The sequence below is a fragment of the Diadema antillarum genome, unplaced genomic scaffold, assembly GCF_040938485.1.
Source record: "Diadema antillarum isolate AM-2024a unplaced genomic scaffold, OU_Dant_1.0 scf00000130, whole genome shotgun sequence".
In the NCBI taxonomy this organism is placed as follows: domain Eukaryota; kingdom Metazoa; phylum Echinodermata; class Echinoidea; order Diadematoida; family Diadematidae; genus Diadema; species Diadema antillarum.
In genome coordinates, this window is record NW_027271019.1 from 500,601 (window position 1) to 516,756 (window position 16,156).

Sequence of the window (16,156 nt, forward strand, 5' to 3'; positions counted from 1 at the left end):
AACACAAGAGTGTAGCACGGCGTCTGGTCTGGCTAATTTTCCCGCAGACACACGTGATGAAAAAATAAGTATGATAAACCGACTTGATTACTTCAATCCTAAGATTTGCGGGGGGGGGGGATCTGCTCGAACTTCACTCAGAGGTCCCTGGAGAAGGACAAGGGTTTTTTACCTCCATTCAAAAATTGCAATATATTGTTTTCTAACTTCCGAAACATATCATTCCCTTTGAAATTAAGAGGAAGCATATCCAGTCTCCAAATGAGGTTCATTTTCTAAAAGACCTCAGTTTTCAGATCAGTTCATTTTAGCTTCAGCTGAACCACCACAGCTAACTGATACTTACCAGACTGGCATGTCCCACTTATTACCCTCCCCCCCTCGATTTCTTTTAAAAGTTGTTGCTGTTGTTGCTGCTGCTGCTGCTGTTGTTGTTGCTGTTGTTGTTGTTGTTGTTGTTGTTGCTGCTGTTGTTGTTGTTGTTGTTGTTGTTGTTGTTGCTGCTGCTGCGATGGGATTCGGGCTGATCCATTATTTCTGTGTGAAGCGTAAAGCGTACGTTACGTCTTAAAGGGACGTTCCAAACGATCAGATATAATTTTCACATCATGATGAACATACATGTAATAGATAAGCGCCACAGGCTCGACACCCACGAGTCATTCATACCACATGAGACCAAGGCCCACGAGCTACACGGTTCACGAGCTAAACATCAGGCAAATACTGAACACGAGCTCGGCACTGGGCAACAAAATAACACCAACGAGCTCGAGCGTACATTATGGACTTTCCATACTTTATGGACTTTATGCATACGTGCTATCAAGTTCGAGTTTTTGACTTGGCGTTTCTTTTTGTTTTGTTTGTTTGTTTCTTGTTGTTCGTTGTCTAAAGCGTCGATCCCGTGGACCTGTTTTAAATATAGTATCTAACTCGTCGGCCTGCTTTGCTTGGTGTGTTACTCCCTGATGGGGTGCATAACTAATTGGTTTATGACTCATGACCCTATTTTCAATTTATAGCTCGTAGCCCGTATGACTCGTGGGTGTCCAGCTCTTGGACATCCACGAGCCATACGGTCATTTTGACCCATGGGCTGTTTAACCAATCGGTGTATGACTCATGACCTTATATTAAATTTGTAGCACGTGGGCCGAATGACTCGTGGGTGTCTAGCTCGTGGGATGAACCTATAGTTACAAGGCTGCAGAAAATAAAATACATTTGGAGATTTAGGGACGCAACTTAAATAATCACGATAAAAAATTCCACAGTGTACAGGAATGTGACCTTGACAAAGTTAAGACAAACGCGTATATTGCGGCCACTCAAAGGAGATGAAAAGAGTGGCAATTATAGACAGGTTATCCAACATTTCGTGTGCATTACCTACATGTACAATGCATAATCGTTGTTATACGTCCTAGTACTTGTACATATATGTATGTGAACGTGTGCACAATGTGTGTTTCATGAACTGAACAATGTCTGTATTCATAAAGTTATCGCGTTGTTGCCAGGAACATGCGTACATCAAGCAGACTTTTTACTATACGGAATGAATGCAGCGGTTGCAGTCACTGGTCGTTAGCCGTGAAAGGCCGGCATGGCTCCAGAGTAAAATAGCACTCTGACATACTAGTACAGACGTTGTACACTATTTACTCTGCTGCGGTTCCCTAAGGGTCGGCGGTGGGAGACAAAATTAGTGTACGCTATGTACATGGTCATAAACATTTCATTTATTTCATTTCATGTTATTTCATTTCCGACGAAAGTATACAATATATGACATTTGCATATAAACAGAGTAAAGTACAATGTGACTTTAGCATATTCAAATGAGATTTGAATGCACGTTATTTTGTTTGCATTGAGACAAACATACTTTTAGATAAAGAAATGCATGGGCAAACTGTAACTGAATCATAACAAACAAAAAAAAAAAGTCGGGAACGGAGAGGACTGCCAAAAAGGCTAGCTTGTAGAACGCAGTCCCCTCATGGTTTAACGTGGCTTTTCGGGGGGGGGGGGGGGGGGGGGAGATTCAACAGCCACATACGGCAGATGGTCGCTAAAGCAGGTTTGCCTGTAAGTGGAATTTATTGAGTATTGTGTGCTTTGTCTTGTGTGTATAAGTGATGATTGCAAAATATGCCCAAATTTTACCATATCTGACTAACATAATTATTGTACATCATGAATACAACCATGCATTATAGGCTTACTGTACAATATACTGTAAGTACAATTTGCTGTAGCGATAGGCGTTTGGTGTGGAGTGAATTTTACCATTAGAAGTTAATAACAACTTATTAAATGTTGTGTAATTGCCTGCTGCTTTAAAATCATTATTGAAAAATATGCAAAATTTTCACCTTTTCTGACTAATTGTGGCAAATATCATTTTCACCCTTACTGACTAATTAAACTTGTAAATATCCAACATTATAAAAAAATACTTGATACATGCATAGTGGTAGATATTTGGTCTTGGTGTGAACTGCATTGTTTGACGTGAATTCTCCATTTTATCAAATATTGTGTTACTACGCCCTGTGGAACATTAGCTTTAAATTGAAAAAAAAAAGTGCAGAAAAACAAGGAAAATTAGAAGATTAAGAAACGTAACTTTAATAAGATACAGAAACGTAACTTTAAATCATCATGGCCACATAAGGCATATCTTTAACTTCTTCTTTATACGAATATAATAAGACGAAATCTGGTGGTCCTTAGACTTGCTTAAGAAGAAAGATTACAGTATATCTGCCATTTTTTTTTTTTTACATTTCCGACTAATTTCCAAATATACTGCATCATGAATGTAAAAGGAAAATTATAATACGCAACTGTTGATTTTATACAGTATGCTTTAGAGTGAATTGTGTCATTTGACTTGATTTGCATTCTTATTAATTATTTAGTTGTTGTTTGCTGTTTAAAGACAATGACTGCGGTGCCTTTCATCTATCATTTCTGACTAAGCAAAAGCCTGAATTATGGACATTATGATTACCACTGAGATTAGCTTTGTGTATTGCTTGACACAAATTGTATTTACCTCAATATTGCGTGTTGACTACCATTGAGATATAATGATGCAAAATAAGCTTGTATTCAACATGTTTGACTTATTTATACAAGCACTACTACTGTATCTTATTTGCTATAACCGTAGACGTTTGGATTAGCGTTTGTTGTACCTGTATTCTCTTATTTGTCTTGAATTGCATTTTATTGAACATTGTGTGTGGCATATACATTGTATACTCTTTAAGAATAATGATGCAAAATATGCCTACATTTTAACATTTTTGATTATATGTTATGGCAATATCCTATTATCATGAATAAGATTATTATTACATACTGCCTGTTCTTCAAGAACTTATTCTAGCGTTAGAATTGCATTTTTGACAACAATGCATTTTATAGAATATTGTAACATTTTCTGCCGTTGTACATTAGCTTGTCGTTGACTACATCATCAAGGTATAGTTACGGGTGCACGAGTCACGAGTTCGACACCCGCGAGTCATTCATCCTGCATGTGACCAAGGCCCACGACGAGCTACACGGTTCACGAGCTAAACACGAGGCAAATATTGAACACGAGCTCGGAACTCGGACAACAAAATACATGCCTACGAGTTCGAGCGTACATTCTGGACTTTCCATACTTTATGGACTTTATATACGTAGGCTACTATCAAGCTCGAGTTCTTGACTTGATGTTTATTTTTGTTTTGTTTGTTTGTTTGTTTCTTGTTGTTCTTTGTCTAAAGCGTCGTGCCCGTGGGCCTGTTTTACATAGAGTATCCACTCGTCGGCCTGCTTTGCTTTGTTTCTTACTCGTGGGCTGCATAACTAATAGGTGTTGATTGATTAAAAGGTCTTTATTCAAAAAATCTGAGTAGGCGACTAAAAGTCGAATTACACAGATATACAAATGACTCATGACCCTATATTAAATTTGTAGCTCGTGGGCCGTATGACTCGTGGGTCTCCAGCTCGTGGACACCCACGAGTCATGCGGCCATTTTGACCCATGGGCTGTTTAACTAATTGGTGCATGACTCATAACCTTATATTAAATGTGTTGCTCGTGGACCGTATGACTCGTGGTTGTCTATCTCGTGGGATGAACCTATAGTTACGCGGCTGCAGAAAACAAAACTTTGAAGATTTAGGGACGTAACTTTGATAATCATACAGTGTATTTGTAAATAAAAACAGAGTGCAAGAATGTGACTGTGGCAAAGTACAGTCAAACCTGTCTATAGCGAACGCTCAAGGGAAATGAAAAGAGTGACCGTTGAAGACAGGTTATCCCACATTTTTTGTGCATTGCCTTCATATACATTTATCATTGTTGTATACGTCTTAAATACTTGCATCTTTACATGTATCTGAACGTAATCTATGCAGAAGTGTGTTTCATGCACTGAACAATGCCGATATTTCAATGTAATCGCGTTGTACTGAACTTTACCCATCAAACGACCGGCATGGCTGCAAAGTAGAATAGCATGCTTAATTGCTGACTCAGCTGTGTTCCATATGGGTCTGTGGCCGCTACAGACAGCTTAAAAGTCTGCAGCGGGAAACAGAATTAGTGGACGCTGTACACAGTCTTTTACATGGCTTTTCTCAGAAGGGATTTTTCAATGATCGCATATGACAGGTGACCGCTATAGACAGGTGGACACTAAGGCAGGTTTGACTGTAATTTTATTGAGTATTGGATGTTTTGACTCGTGTTTAAAAGTAGTGATTGCAAAAATATGCCTTTATTTTACCATATCTGACTATTTGGCATATCATGAACACTACCGTTTTACCATATACGATAAGTACAATTTATTATAACGGAAAACGTTTGGTTTGGTGTGAATGATACCATTAGAAGTGAATTACAATTTCTTGAATGATGTATAATTGCATACTGTTTTAAGATAATGATTGCAAAATATGCACAATTTCACGATTTCTGACTAATTGGCAAATACCACTTTTGACCATTTCTGACTACCGCTAATTGGCAAATATTCTACATTATAACTATCGTTTATACTACGGTACTTGATATAGTGGTACACATTCGATTTTGGTAGGAACGGAATTATTTGACGTGACGAATATTGTGTAACTGTTTGCTGTGGAACGTTAGCTTGTCAATAATTGACAAGTAGGTACAGATAAAAGTGTGCAGAAAACAAAATACATTTGAAGATTAAGGAACGTAACTTTAAAGAAGATGTTCAGTCCAAAAATAAGTTAGTCTGATAAAAGAGAGTAAAATCTTACAATAAAAAAATTACTGAAATCGGATGAAAAATAAGGAAGTTATGAAATTTTGAAGTTTTGTTGGTTTCTGCAAAACAGTTCTTGTGCAGTGGATATGAATATGCAAATGAGTGAGCTGACATGTCATAACCTCACAATTTTCCATTGATCGTGTACCAAAAAAAAAAAAGATGACAAAAATTCAATGTTTCTGTCATTGAAGTCTGAAACATGATGTTATTCCTGGTTGAGTAACTTCAGAATAGTGATCAGTTAGATATATCAGGATTCGAGCCTCGGACATCATTACATTTGAATGAAAAACTGGAAATTTCAAAATTTTATTTATAAACTATATGGCAAGTTGTGAGGGAATGACATGCTCACTTTTCCATTTGCATATTCATATTGACTTTTCAACTGTTTCCTCAAAAATTAGCGAAACTTTAAAATGTCATAACTTTCTTATTTTTCATCCAATTTAGATCAAAATTGTACCATTGAACTCGTGATATTTTACTCTTTCTTATTAGATCCACTTATATTTGAACTGGATTTCCCCTTTAATAGTTTTCGTGGTAAATTACGCAATATATACCAGGGCGTAACCTTAATAAAGTTGTCTAAAACAAAAATGATAAATTTGTCATGTCAGTTGGATTGTCTGCTCCTCTGCTAAATATTTGAAGAGTTTGTTCGCAAAACCCAATAAGTCAATTTTTGACGATTTTGAAGTACGGTCTCTATCATAAAGTACAAAATAATACCTTTTAAATGATATATTGGTCACTACATATAAAGGTACGTTTTTGAAGTTATGGTCAAAAGAAGCAAAAATTTTCTTATTATTCTTTGTATTTTTTCTTGACCTTTAATCGCAAATATCTCCATTTGGCAAATATGAACTTATCGGTTTTTGCCAACAAACTCTTCATTTGTTAAATTGTTCTTTTTCAAACCATTTGGTTCTCTTTCAAGTTTTGTTGGCTTGTTTCTCTTTGGTTAAGTCAAGTGTGAGTGTATGTCTTTGTGTGTGTGTGTATGTGTGTATGTGTGTGTGAGTGTGTATGTGTGTGGGAGGGCGGATGAAAGTCAGTTATTGATTCTGAATTGTCGTTTAACTCTAACCATTTAACGCATTTTAGCCCGATGCAACATGTGTGTTTGGTTTGAACTGGAGAAAATTATCAAAGATTATCACAAGCATAATGACAATAAATTTTGACAAGGGCGCTTCTAAATGATTTCGAATTTACCGGGTTTGTCATGAAGACAAACTACCGTGGCACATACGTGTACCATACATGGCGAAGTTTGGTGTCACATGTATTATTAAATAGGACATGGGATTCAGTCCAGTGTTCAGTTAATATTTTATTTATTTGAGTAATAGTTTATTGTCCATTCCTCCCCATTTCTTATTGTAATATATAACAATCATTGTAAGTTAAGTATCTCGGAAGAGGCCATTTACATGCTGTTCCGATGAATTTGCATAACGACTTCTATATTTTCGTATAGAATATAGATATATGTTCCATGAGCATACAATGTTATATCAACGTACCATTCAAATTAACCAATTTACGAAATACACGGTGGCGTTCAATGGTTGCATCGACAGACTATGGATGTTGTTTAAAAATATACATGTCCAAAGTTCGAAACAACCGTCGAACATAAATTCGCATTAATGTCATCCAATTCTGAGAACTTAATTAAAACGTATATAAACATGACAATGGTATCATAAAAGAAGCATTCAAAGCCTTGATGAAAAGAGAAATATCAACGATTAAGTTTATTCAAATTGAAATTCGAGCCCTGAGTCAGCCATTTCCTTGGCGTAGAGTTCGTCAAACCGGCGGTTCTGTTCATCTGTAAAATAATTCTTCCAGTCTCCGATGACGCCTGTAAAAAAAAAGAAAAAGAAAAAGATAAACATGTATATCTCAAGTAATTTACAATTATCATTTAACTTTGAAGATGTGGGTACAACAGAGGACAAATTTACAAACATCGTGCAACTCGCTATCACTAGCAGTCGCAGAAGATTATCGATAAATATCAACTTTTTGTAGGGACACTGGTGCCGTTTCCCCTTCACAACACTGATGTTCCCAGTAGCAGCAACAAAAATAAACAACAAACAAACAAACAAACAAATCAAACAGAAACTAAAACAGCAATGCAACACGCTACTTCTAAGTTTCATCACCGTATGGTCATACGATAGAAACAATAACACTACTACTGATATTTTTTTAATGTTTTATTTTCCAATGTAATAATTTTTACCAAAGCAGGGTATCATTTCTATATTACTTTCAGTCTTCATGACTTGTATTTGTTCGTTATGGAATCCCACGCAGCATAACGAATAACAAAAACTGCATGTAATTTTTTTGGCACTAGCACTGTGCCCCAAATTGTTCCTATCTCGTTGTTTATCTTTTATTCCTTTTGACTTTCAGTGATATCCTTCATTCCTTATAATCATTTCTTTAAAAGCAGGGTGATTTGTAACTACAATTGTACTTTTATTTTATGAAAACATAATATTAACTAGATCACAACATTTTTAACAAATTGAACAGTAACTTTAAACCAGAAAAGTGTTTTTTTTTAACAAAACAAAAATGTGAAGCTAAAATACACCTGAAAAGATCTTACTCACACAAACTGTGATATGCGTCGACATGTGTTGTCCGATAAGGCACATCAATTAAAATGCACACTGGTATCTATATTCACGTTTTAGATGAAATGTCACACAACAGGTGCGATCGTTCACGGAGTATAAATCTGTTGCGTTACTTTATTTTACCTTTTATGCGAGGATACCAGCTTTAGTGAACTAGTGTAAATTGATTGCTAGTAGTCGGAAAGGTAAAGGTGTAATCTTATCTTCATGATGTAGGCGCACATGAAATTTCATTTACATTTCATTTCATTTCATTTCTTTTTTCCACATCAAAAACAACAATCAATACATTTTCAAATCATAGTATAAACATATTCATTGTGGGGGACCAATTAAAGCCTTTGAGGCTTGTTGGGAATAGGCCCCAAAGTAAATACAAGCCTTGGCGAACTGAGAAAAAGATATTTTGTCTAAAGGTTTCGGAATCGTTACGTGTGTGGCCATACTACAGACGGTGTACCTTTCCTCATGAATGACGATCCAATGTTGGTGCTACTTTCTCTCGTGGTCAGGCCAGCTGGAATATAATACGAGTCAGGATTGGCACTCTTGCTCTTCTTCATCGCACTGAAGGTGGAGGCCTCAACGATACGGTCTATGACGTCATCAGAGAGGGACTTCCCCATGAAGCTTGCCACCTGTTCTACCGCCCCACGATGATCCTGAAATTACAATTTGTAATGTAAATCGCAATACTCCTGACATATACCAGAATATAAGGCCTCTGCGTCTAATTTCCTTCAATAAGGAATTTGCTATATCAGAATGAATTATTTTTCTCACCTCATTCGATAAGGCTGTTTCTCAAGAAAGAGTGGAAAATGTTACGAACCACCTGCCTCATTGCTAGCACTTAGAAATGTTACGATGAGACATATCAACGAAATGATCAGTTGTCAATTTGGAGACCTCGCAGCACTCTTCTTCATCTTACTTTTTTTTCTTGCTTGTTTAATATGTGATGTAAAGTTACTTATTACATTATACTATAACAGGGTCCAATCCAAATGTACGTTGACCTCTGTTGATGCCTTTTGGTCTGTATTTAAGCAAATTACTAAATACTTCATGAAATATTATGCATCATATTCTTTTTTAAATTTTTTTCATTTTTTTTCTGCACCCTGTTGTGCGCTACTTCTACAAAAATCTTCCAGATCATCTGTATTCTTATTCCACCTTTAATATCATCCTCCTGTAACACTTGAGCTGAACAATACACGCAAATGTGTCTTTTCATTCATTGCTACACACACCAAAAAAAAAGAGAAAAAAGCCAGAAATATTTGCATAGAACAAACAAACAAACATGTGATGCTGTTGTGAGAAGTGCTGGTAGTAATAGAAATGAAAGGTAAAAAAGTAACTAAATAAGGCCATGCAAAAACATGGGAACCATCAACTGTTATCCATGCTTGATTCACATATCATTGTATATTAAATTATTACAGTTGAAAGAATAAACGTCTTTTGCAATAAAATAATTCATTGTTTATATAAAGATATAGAATACATAAAATTGGAATTAAAGTATGTTTAAGGGCTGGTATGGTATTGGTGGAGATGAGAAATGGGCTTTTAACTTTTTGCGAGATATCAAGAAACCACTTATAAAATAGTACAGACGATACCATTCCAAGAGGAGTTCAAAGTTTATTTAATGAAAATCGGTTTTGGAATGGCTGAGACATCTAAAAACAAAGTGGAACAAAGCGCTCGTAATAAAAGATGGGTCCCGCCTTTTATCAGGATTACTCTGTTTTGGATATCTCAGCCATTTCAAAACCAATTTTCATCAAATAAACACTAAATTCCTCTTGGAAATTACATGTTATTTTACATTTCATAAAAGGTTTCTCATCATCTCACCAAAAAATGTTAGAAACCTGAAGCTAGGTCTCAACCAAAACTGTACGATCCCTTTAATTGAAGTGTAAAACTAACAAATTATGCTACTGGTCTGTGTTGTTTTCTTGCATTCAGAGTAATCACATCATACCTTCTTCATGTCTTCGTACTTGAGGAAGAGAACGTTGGGATGATTTCTTCTTCTCCACCAAGGCAGGACGTTTTCAAACCATGATCCGACTGGCCCTGAATAACAACATTTACCATCAAATTGTTTGCAAAGATACCAATAGAAAAGATAGATAAATTACCTTCATTATTTCTCATTTTGCTCCAAACTATTTAGATATTGCGAACTGCATACAGAATGTTCAGCCAAAGATTGAGAATTGCACTACTCAGTTATGTACAATGTTGCACAAAATATTCATACTATAAATCAACACTGTAGATTCAATTCTATTCATATCAATCTTTCAATTTCCAATTTATAATACATTTAAATATAAAGCAATTATATATACTAAAGCATAGATATAAAACAGGGAAAGCAGAGAAGGAACCAAGTGAGATTATGAAAGAAAGGTATAAAAAGAACATAAGCTCAGTATCATAGTCATGTGTCTGTACTTGGTAGGAAAATAATTGAATGTGCGTAAAAAGCATAACAGACTCTACTCATGATCTTACAGATATACTGAGATTACTCATGTTTGTATAATTATAAGGAAGGTGTACAGTTGGTGTAGTTAACTATTTTTGTTGGAAAAGACACAGGAATAATTCATATCTAGATGACACACAACAACTCTATATCTGTCTGTTAAAGCTATCATGTCTTCACTGTATCCCCCGAAAATTTGGCTTGTATCCAGTGACCATAACCTAAATGATGCTGATCTGAGATTTTGTTATTGGGTTGAAAGCACGTGTTAAGTAAGGTCGATTATCAATCATGTCATGTCGACATTGGTTTCAAATAATATATTTTATTAAAAACAGCTCGTAATGTAGGTGTATATCAAAATTGACCAGGAAACGTCTTTTTCAAGTCATATAACTCAAGTTCAACGGAATGTTAGATATTAGTTGCAATTTTTTTTTTCCAAATCCGCAGCTGAGATGCTAATCCATGCTTTGATTTTTTTCTCATTCTGATTTTTGAAATTCGCTGTCCAAAGAAAGATGTCCAAAACTTCAACAACTGCCAAATTATGCTGCCCGTTTTTGAACTTTTACTACAAATGTCTAATTCTATATCACTAACTCTCCATTTCTTAAGATTGGCTGCAAGTTAAAAAAAAAGATTATTTCTATAAAGATTATGTTATGAGTAAGTCATCCAGTTCATTATCTCTCCCTCACATGCCCTTTTCTTGCCAATGACACATACCCGAACACAGTATTGAATATAAGAAATACTCCTTTTCATATGCTGCAAGTATAACTATCCCATACGTCATTCATATTTTTTATTCAAACAGCCTCCGCATTGAAGACATTTAAGAGACGTATGCGACAACACCAACTTCTAATTTGATATCAAATTACACCCATGGCACTAGCTATAGGTAGGTAGATACCATAGTATCATTTTTTTATGCTTTTTTTGTAGTGCTTTAGCTCTAGAAATCCATCGTTAATCATTTATTAACTTTATCATGTCTATGTTCCCTTTCCTTTTGTGCACGTTGTTAAGTAAAAGACTTGCTTGTAGCAAGGAATTAGACAACCCTGATTTTAAAAAAGACAGAATAAATGGCTAAATGAATGAATTAATGAATTATGAACAAATATATTGATAGATTGATAAATGATTTAATTCAGAAATTAATTGATTAATTCATAAGATAATTAATTAATTGATTAATGGATCTCATGGCTATAATTCTACACTTCCAGTTGGAATCATGTTTTGCAGTTCCGTTAGCATGCTACTGATTTCATGAGTGTATAATATTTATGTTTCTGTTGTACTAACCCCTAGACCTATACGTCTAACCTCTTCCAGCGATGAACAGCTCAAAGAATTCATCCCAAGACTCGTAGGACGGCATATACCGCAACGATTGACAGAAGTGGTAGAGAGATACCGCGGCGTCCTTTGGATTCCTTGCAACGTAGATGACTTTTACTTCGGGGTCGTCCGATCTGATATCCACGGGCAGCCAGTCGGGAAGACAGTGGGTCTTTAGAATCCGTGGGGATGGCATGTCTTTCGCATAGGCAGCCAGTGGCGGAGCTTTGCTGAGCTGAGGAAAAGTATAGTAAAAAGCTAATTGAATGAAAGTTTTTCAGTAATGAAAAACATTGGTTCACAGAGAAACAGTGGCATAAGAAATGTGAACGGGTAAATCAAATCTCAGAAAATAGTTGAGGAATTATTGGTTGATAATCATATCAGATCTACAAGCCAAGGCTCATACCTGTCAAAAAGGTTTCAGCAAATCTAAAGTGCGCAGATATATATCAATCAAAAGTGGTTCATATTCTTCGATGTTTTTCTTTTCGTTTTTTTCAATGAAAACATTTGAGATCTGCGTACTATTTTCTCAAAGTCTTCTAATAACTGTATGCATTTAATTCTCCTGTTTCTGTGATTTGTCACTTTCTGCTCAACGCGTTTGACTTTTAAGAAAATTCATGTGTATCTAGGGTCTGTTATCCAACAGATAAAAAAAAATCTAATAAAACTAATATGAAGACATTAAGAACGATACTTACATCAGTAAAATTCGATACGTCGACTATATCCAGAAAGGGAACCATGAGCATTACATGTCTCCCTTCTAATTTTGCAACGTTTCCCTCGTTAAGAACGAGCAGCATTATCAGCTGCATCCACGTGGTACCTGGTGGAAAAAGATATATAAAGTGTTATATTAGAAAAGATTTGTTACACACACACATACCACAAAAATAAGAAAACAAAGAGATAGAGATATAGTACAAATCAAACAGTTATAGTGCTTTAATATACACAATTATAGTCTAAATAAGTTAAGCAGTGGTTTATCCATGTTTGAAAGTTTGTTCGAAAATCAGGAAAACTAGAAATAGATGCGTCTCCTCGTTAGATTAATAACCAAGTATACACGTGTATTTCCACAAAATGACACAATAACGCGCTCCTCCTGAACTGAGTTGACTGGGAATCTTCTCATAATCATGTTGAATTAGATTATGATTGCTACGCTGTGTTGTTTTAATAAAGGTGCTTGTTTATTGTGACGGTCGATTACGAAAGACATTATATCTGGAATACGACTTAAATTCCAAGCAAAACAATCACAGATGGGCTTTTTAATACACGTGTAGGTGCGTGCCTACTGTCAACTCCGGATCCAGAGGCAGAGGGGGAGCACCGGGTGCGCATCCCCTCTTTATTTGTTGTTAAAACAAAAGAAATAAAAAGGAAAAATGAGATGAAACCCGGAAGTATAGCACCAGAAATATTGTTTGCACCACCTCTTTACGAAACTCCTGATCCTCCCCTGTTACTGTGTATGCATTAATAGAAGTAACAACAGAAATACAGGTCCACTGTATTTTGGTATCTGGTGAATATCAGCAGAGACGTACGTGTAGGCCTATACATCCCCTCCCCCTATGACTCACCTGACTTCGGATAAGTTATGACAAATGTGTCGTCAGGTCGAACTTCGAAATTTTCCAAAGCCGCTAAGGCGCGAGGGGTCATGTGGTTAGGTACAACCACACCTCGATATTCATAACATGTCTCCTTAACACCAGGAGGAACATCAGATGAAAAGATGGGCACACCATTCTCAGGAATTCTGTTTGCTGTGAATGATAATAGCACAGAGCAAGATGCTTTAACAGAGTGCGTACTATTCACGTATAGGACTAACAACATTCAAATGCATCCTGTACCTGTGGTGCGACACGACCTAAAAAAATTATGTGATGTATGCTGTTTGGAAAATAGTTCCTGCTTAAACCACCACCACCACAACAACAACAACAACTTCTTGCAGCAATTTATGTATTAAGATAAAGACAATTTTTTCCGTATTCTAGCACTGTCATGCGCTTGGCTGCTATAGAGAACTAGACATCTGCACAAACGATCATGTTAACTGATAGGACAACCATCAGCAGACACCTTACCTTCACCACCTGGCCGTCGTTGTTATTTCATAATCAATATCAAATGCTATTGCATCTACCTGTGTTATGAGAGCACGCCATGTTGAGGTAGTCTTGTTAGTCCACTCCAGGCCTGCCTTGCTGTAGTGCGGACTAGCAATATCCCACACGGAAATATAGTCGGTGAGGGCATGTACGGTATACCAGGGAGGTGGAAAGAGGGAGAGAGATCCCCCGAAGCTGTGGCAATACCGTACACAAACAGATTAGGCCTTACGTATATAATACACGGTATACACGCGCGACATAATGCAGGCCTACAGGAAGTGGGTCGATCAGCTGTCAGTTGACATCGAAACGACCTCGAGCATTATGCACCATGAGTTTGCGCGGTGCGCCAACCATTGATTGTAAACGGTTCCACTCATGTTTGCCAATTTCGTCGGGACTCTTGTTTTATTCCTTTTTCTTCGGGGGCACCAGCGGTTTGTCGACTCGCGATGAGTGGACTGTTGCGATCATACTTCAACGAATTTAGGCAAACATGAGGGGGGGGGGGGGGAGGGATAGAAGGGGACCTTACAGACGGTTTGGTTGTGGAAAGCGTTGTAAATTTATTTAGCACATGATCATGAGCTTACCAAAAAAGCCCTCCGAGCTAAAAAGAAGACGTTCTGCCATGTACTTGTACCTTTGAAAAATTAGAAGCGCAAGTTCAGTGATTAAAAGGTGATGTACCATTTTTTTCTTCTTCTTTTGTTACTGTTATGCTGGTTTTGCTAATGCTATTGTATTTTTTAGTCTTTTTGTTTGAATAGCACCAGTGCGCTTAGAAACAACCAGTATGAAGCGCCATATAAATGCAGTTATTATTATTATTATCATTATTATTATTATTATTATAATTATCATTATTATTATTATTATTATTATTATTATTATAATTATTATTATTATTATTATCATCATCATCATCATCATTACCAACCCCCTTTCTGCTTCGCCTGCCCCTTCAAAAACTTCAGAATCGTATCAAGGATAATCAAGGACCAATGAACCACGCTTGCCTGTGAAATGGAGTTAGACATGAAGACACTGAGAGAAGTTCGAAATACAAAATCATAGAAATTTGTTCCATTATTGTTACGTTGATTTCTCTTAGCTTTTTGGACTCAATACAGCCTGAAAATACTCACAATATAAGTCTTCAGTTATTGGTTAAGTCTCAGGTTATTTCAAGTAAATCACAACAAAAAGGGCTTTCCGTCCCCATACAGCATTCTCTTTTAATACCCCCTCCCCCCCCCCCCCCCCCCCAGATTTAATCGGGAAAGATCGACTTTTCGGATATCCGGAGAATCTGTAGAAATGAAACATGTTTCATGCAACTTTTTCTATAGCACGAGTTATTCATTGACGCATAAGTTATCATATGAAAGAAGAACACATGGATGTTTGGGTTATGAACTTTTTCAAGAGCAGGTGGGTAAGAGTCTGACAAATCCACTCAAAGTCACCATTTGCGCGTGCAAATGAGAATTTGGTATACACCATACTGAACATTGTTCTAACTTACTAAGGGTGCGTTTATAAGATTTTTCTTCTGGCCAGAAACAGTGTTTTGAAACATTGTTTATGGCCAAACAGTGATTCTAGCTCGAAAAAAATTCTTATAAACGCTCGCCGTGATTTGAAACAGTGTTTTGACTTTTGCCGAGGAAAATCTGCGCAGATGAGTTGCGCAATGGCACAGTCTGAGCGAGTGCCCCAACACGCTCGGAGAAAAAATCTTATAAACGCTCTCCTGACGAAAGTGTGATTTGAAACAGTGTTTCAAAACAGTGTTTCAAAACATTGATTCTAGGCCCACAAAATCTTAGTCATGGACGAATCATAAACATTGAGTTGTGCATCAAATTAAAGCAGAAAAGCATAAATTTTCCATTCATGTACATCTCACAAGGCAAATTTATGATTTGATCGTAAAAGTTGCAAGAAATTCGGTTTCATCTGGGACACGCTGTAGATATAATCTCCGGCAAACACGACGTGTGTGACGTTCCTATAGGTGTTACAATGAATATTTCCCACTTTTGATCCTTAATATTTAAAAAAATATATGTACATCAGATGACATTGTCATTAATATGGGAAATAGCCGATTAGTGTACAATTTAGTTGGAGGTGATTTCAACATTAGAG

General features: G+C 36.4%; 1 protein-coding gene across 1 annotated transcript; it reads right to left on the reverse strand.

Annotated features, from left to right (window-relative positions):
* Window positions 1–7,093: 7,093 nt before the first annotated feature.
* LOC139720595 (sulfotransferase 1A1-like) lies at window positions 7,094–14,186 on the reverse strand. Its single transcript, XM_071631950.1, has 7 exons — window positions 14,035–14,186; window positions 13,463–13,648; window positions 12,569–12,696; window positions 11,847–12,096; window positions 9,996–10,090; window positions 8,457–8,658; window positions 7,094–7,203 (listed from the first exon to the last, which is right to left on the reverse strand). Exons 1-7 carry the CDS (start codon window positions 14,054–14,056, stop codon window positions 7,094–7,096), a joined length of 993 nt encoding a protein of 330 aa, XP_071488051.1. The 5' UTR covers window positions 14,057–14,186.
* Window positions 14,187–16,156: the final 1,970 nt, after the last annotated feature.

Bases quoted from the DNA above. Each gene is read 5' to 3' on its own strand.
- LOC139720595 (XM_071631950.1), bottom strand. From the start codon at position 14,056: ATGGCGTGCTCTCATAACACAG. The intron at 10,091-11,846 runs GTTAGACGTATA...GTTGTTATTCAG, and splicing joins GCTGTTCATCGCTGGAAGAG to GGCCAGTCGGATCATGGTTT. The intron at 7,204-8,456 runs GTACACCGTCTG...TTTTTTTTACAG, and splicing joins ATCGTCATTCATGAGGAAAG to GCGTCATCGGAGACTGGAAG.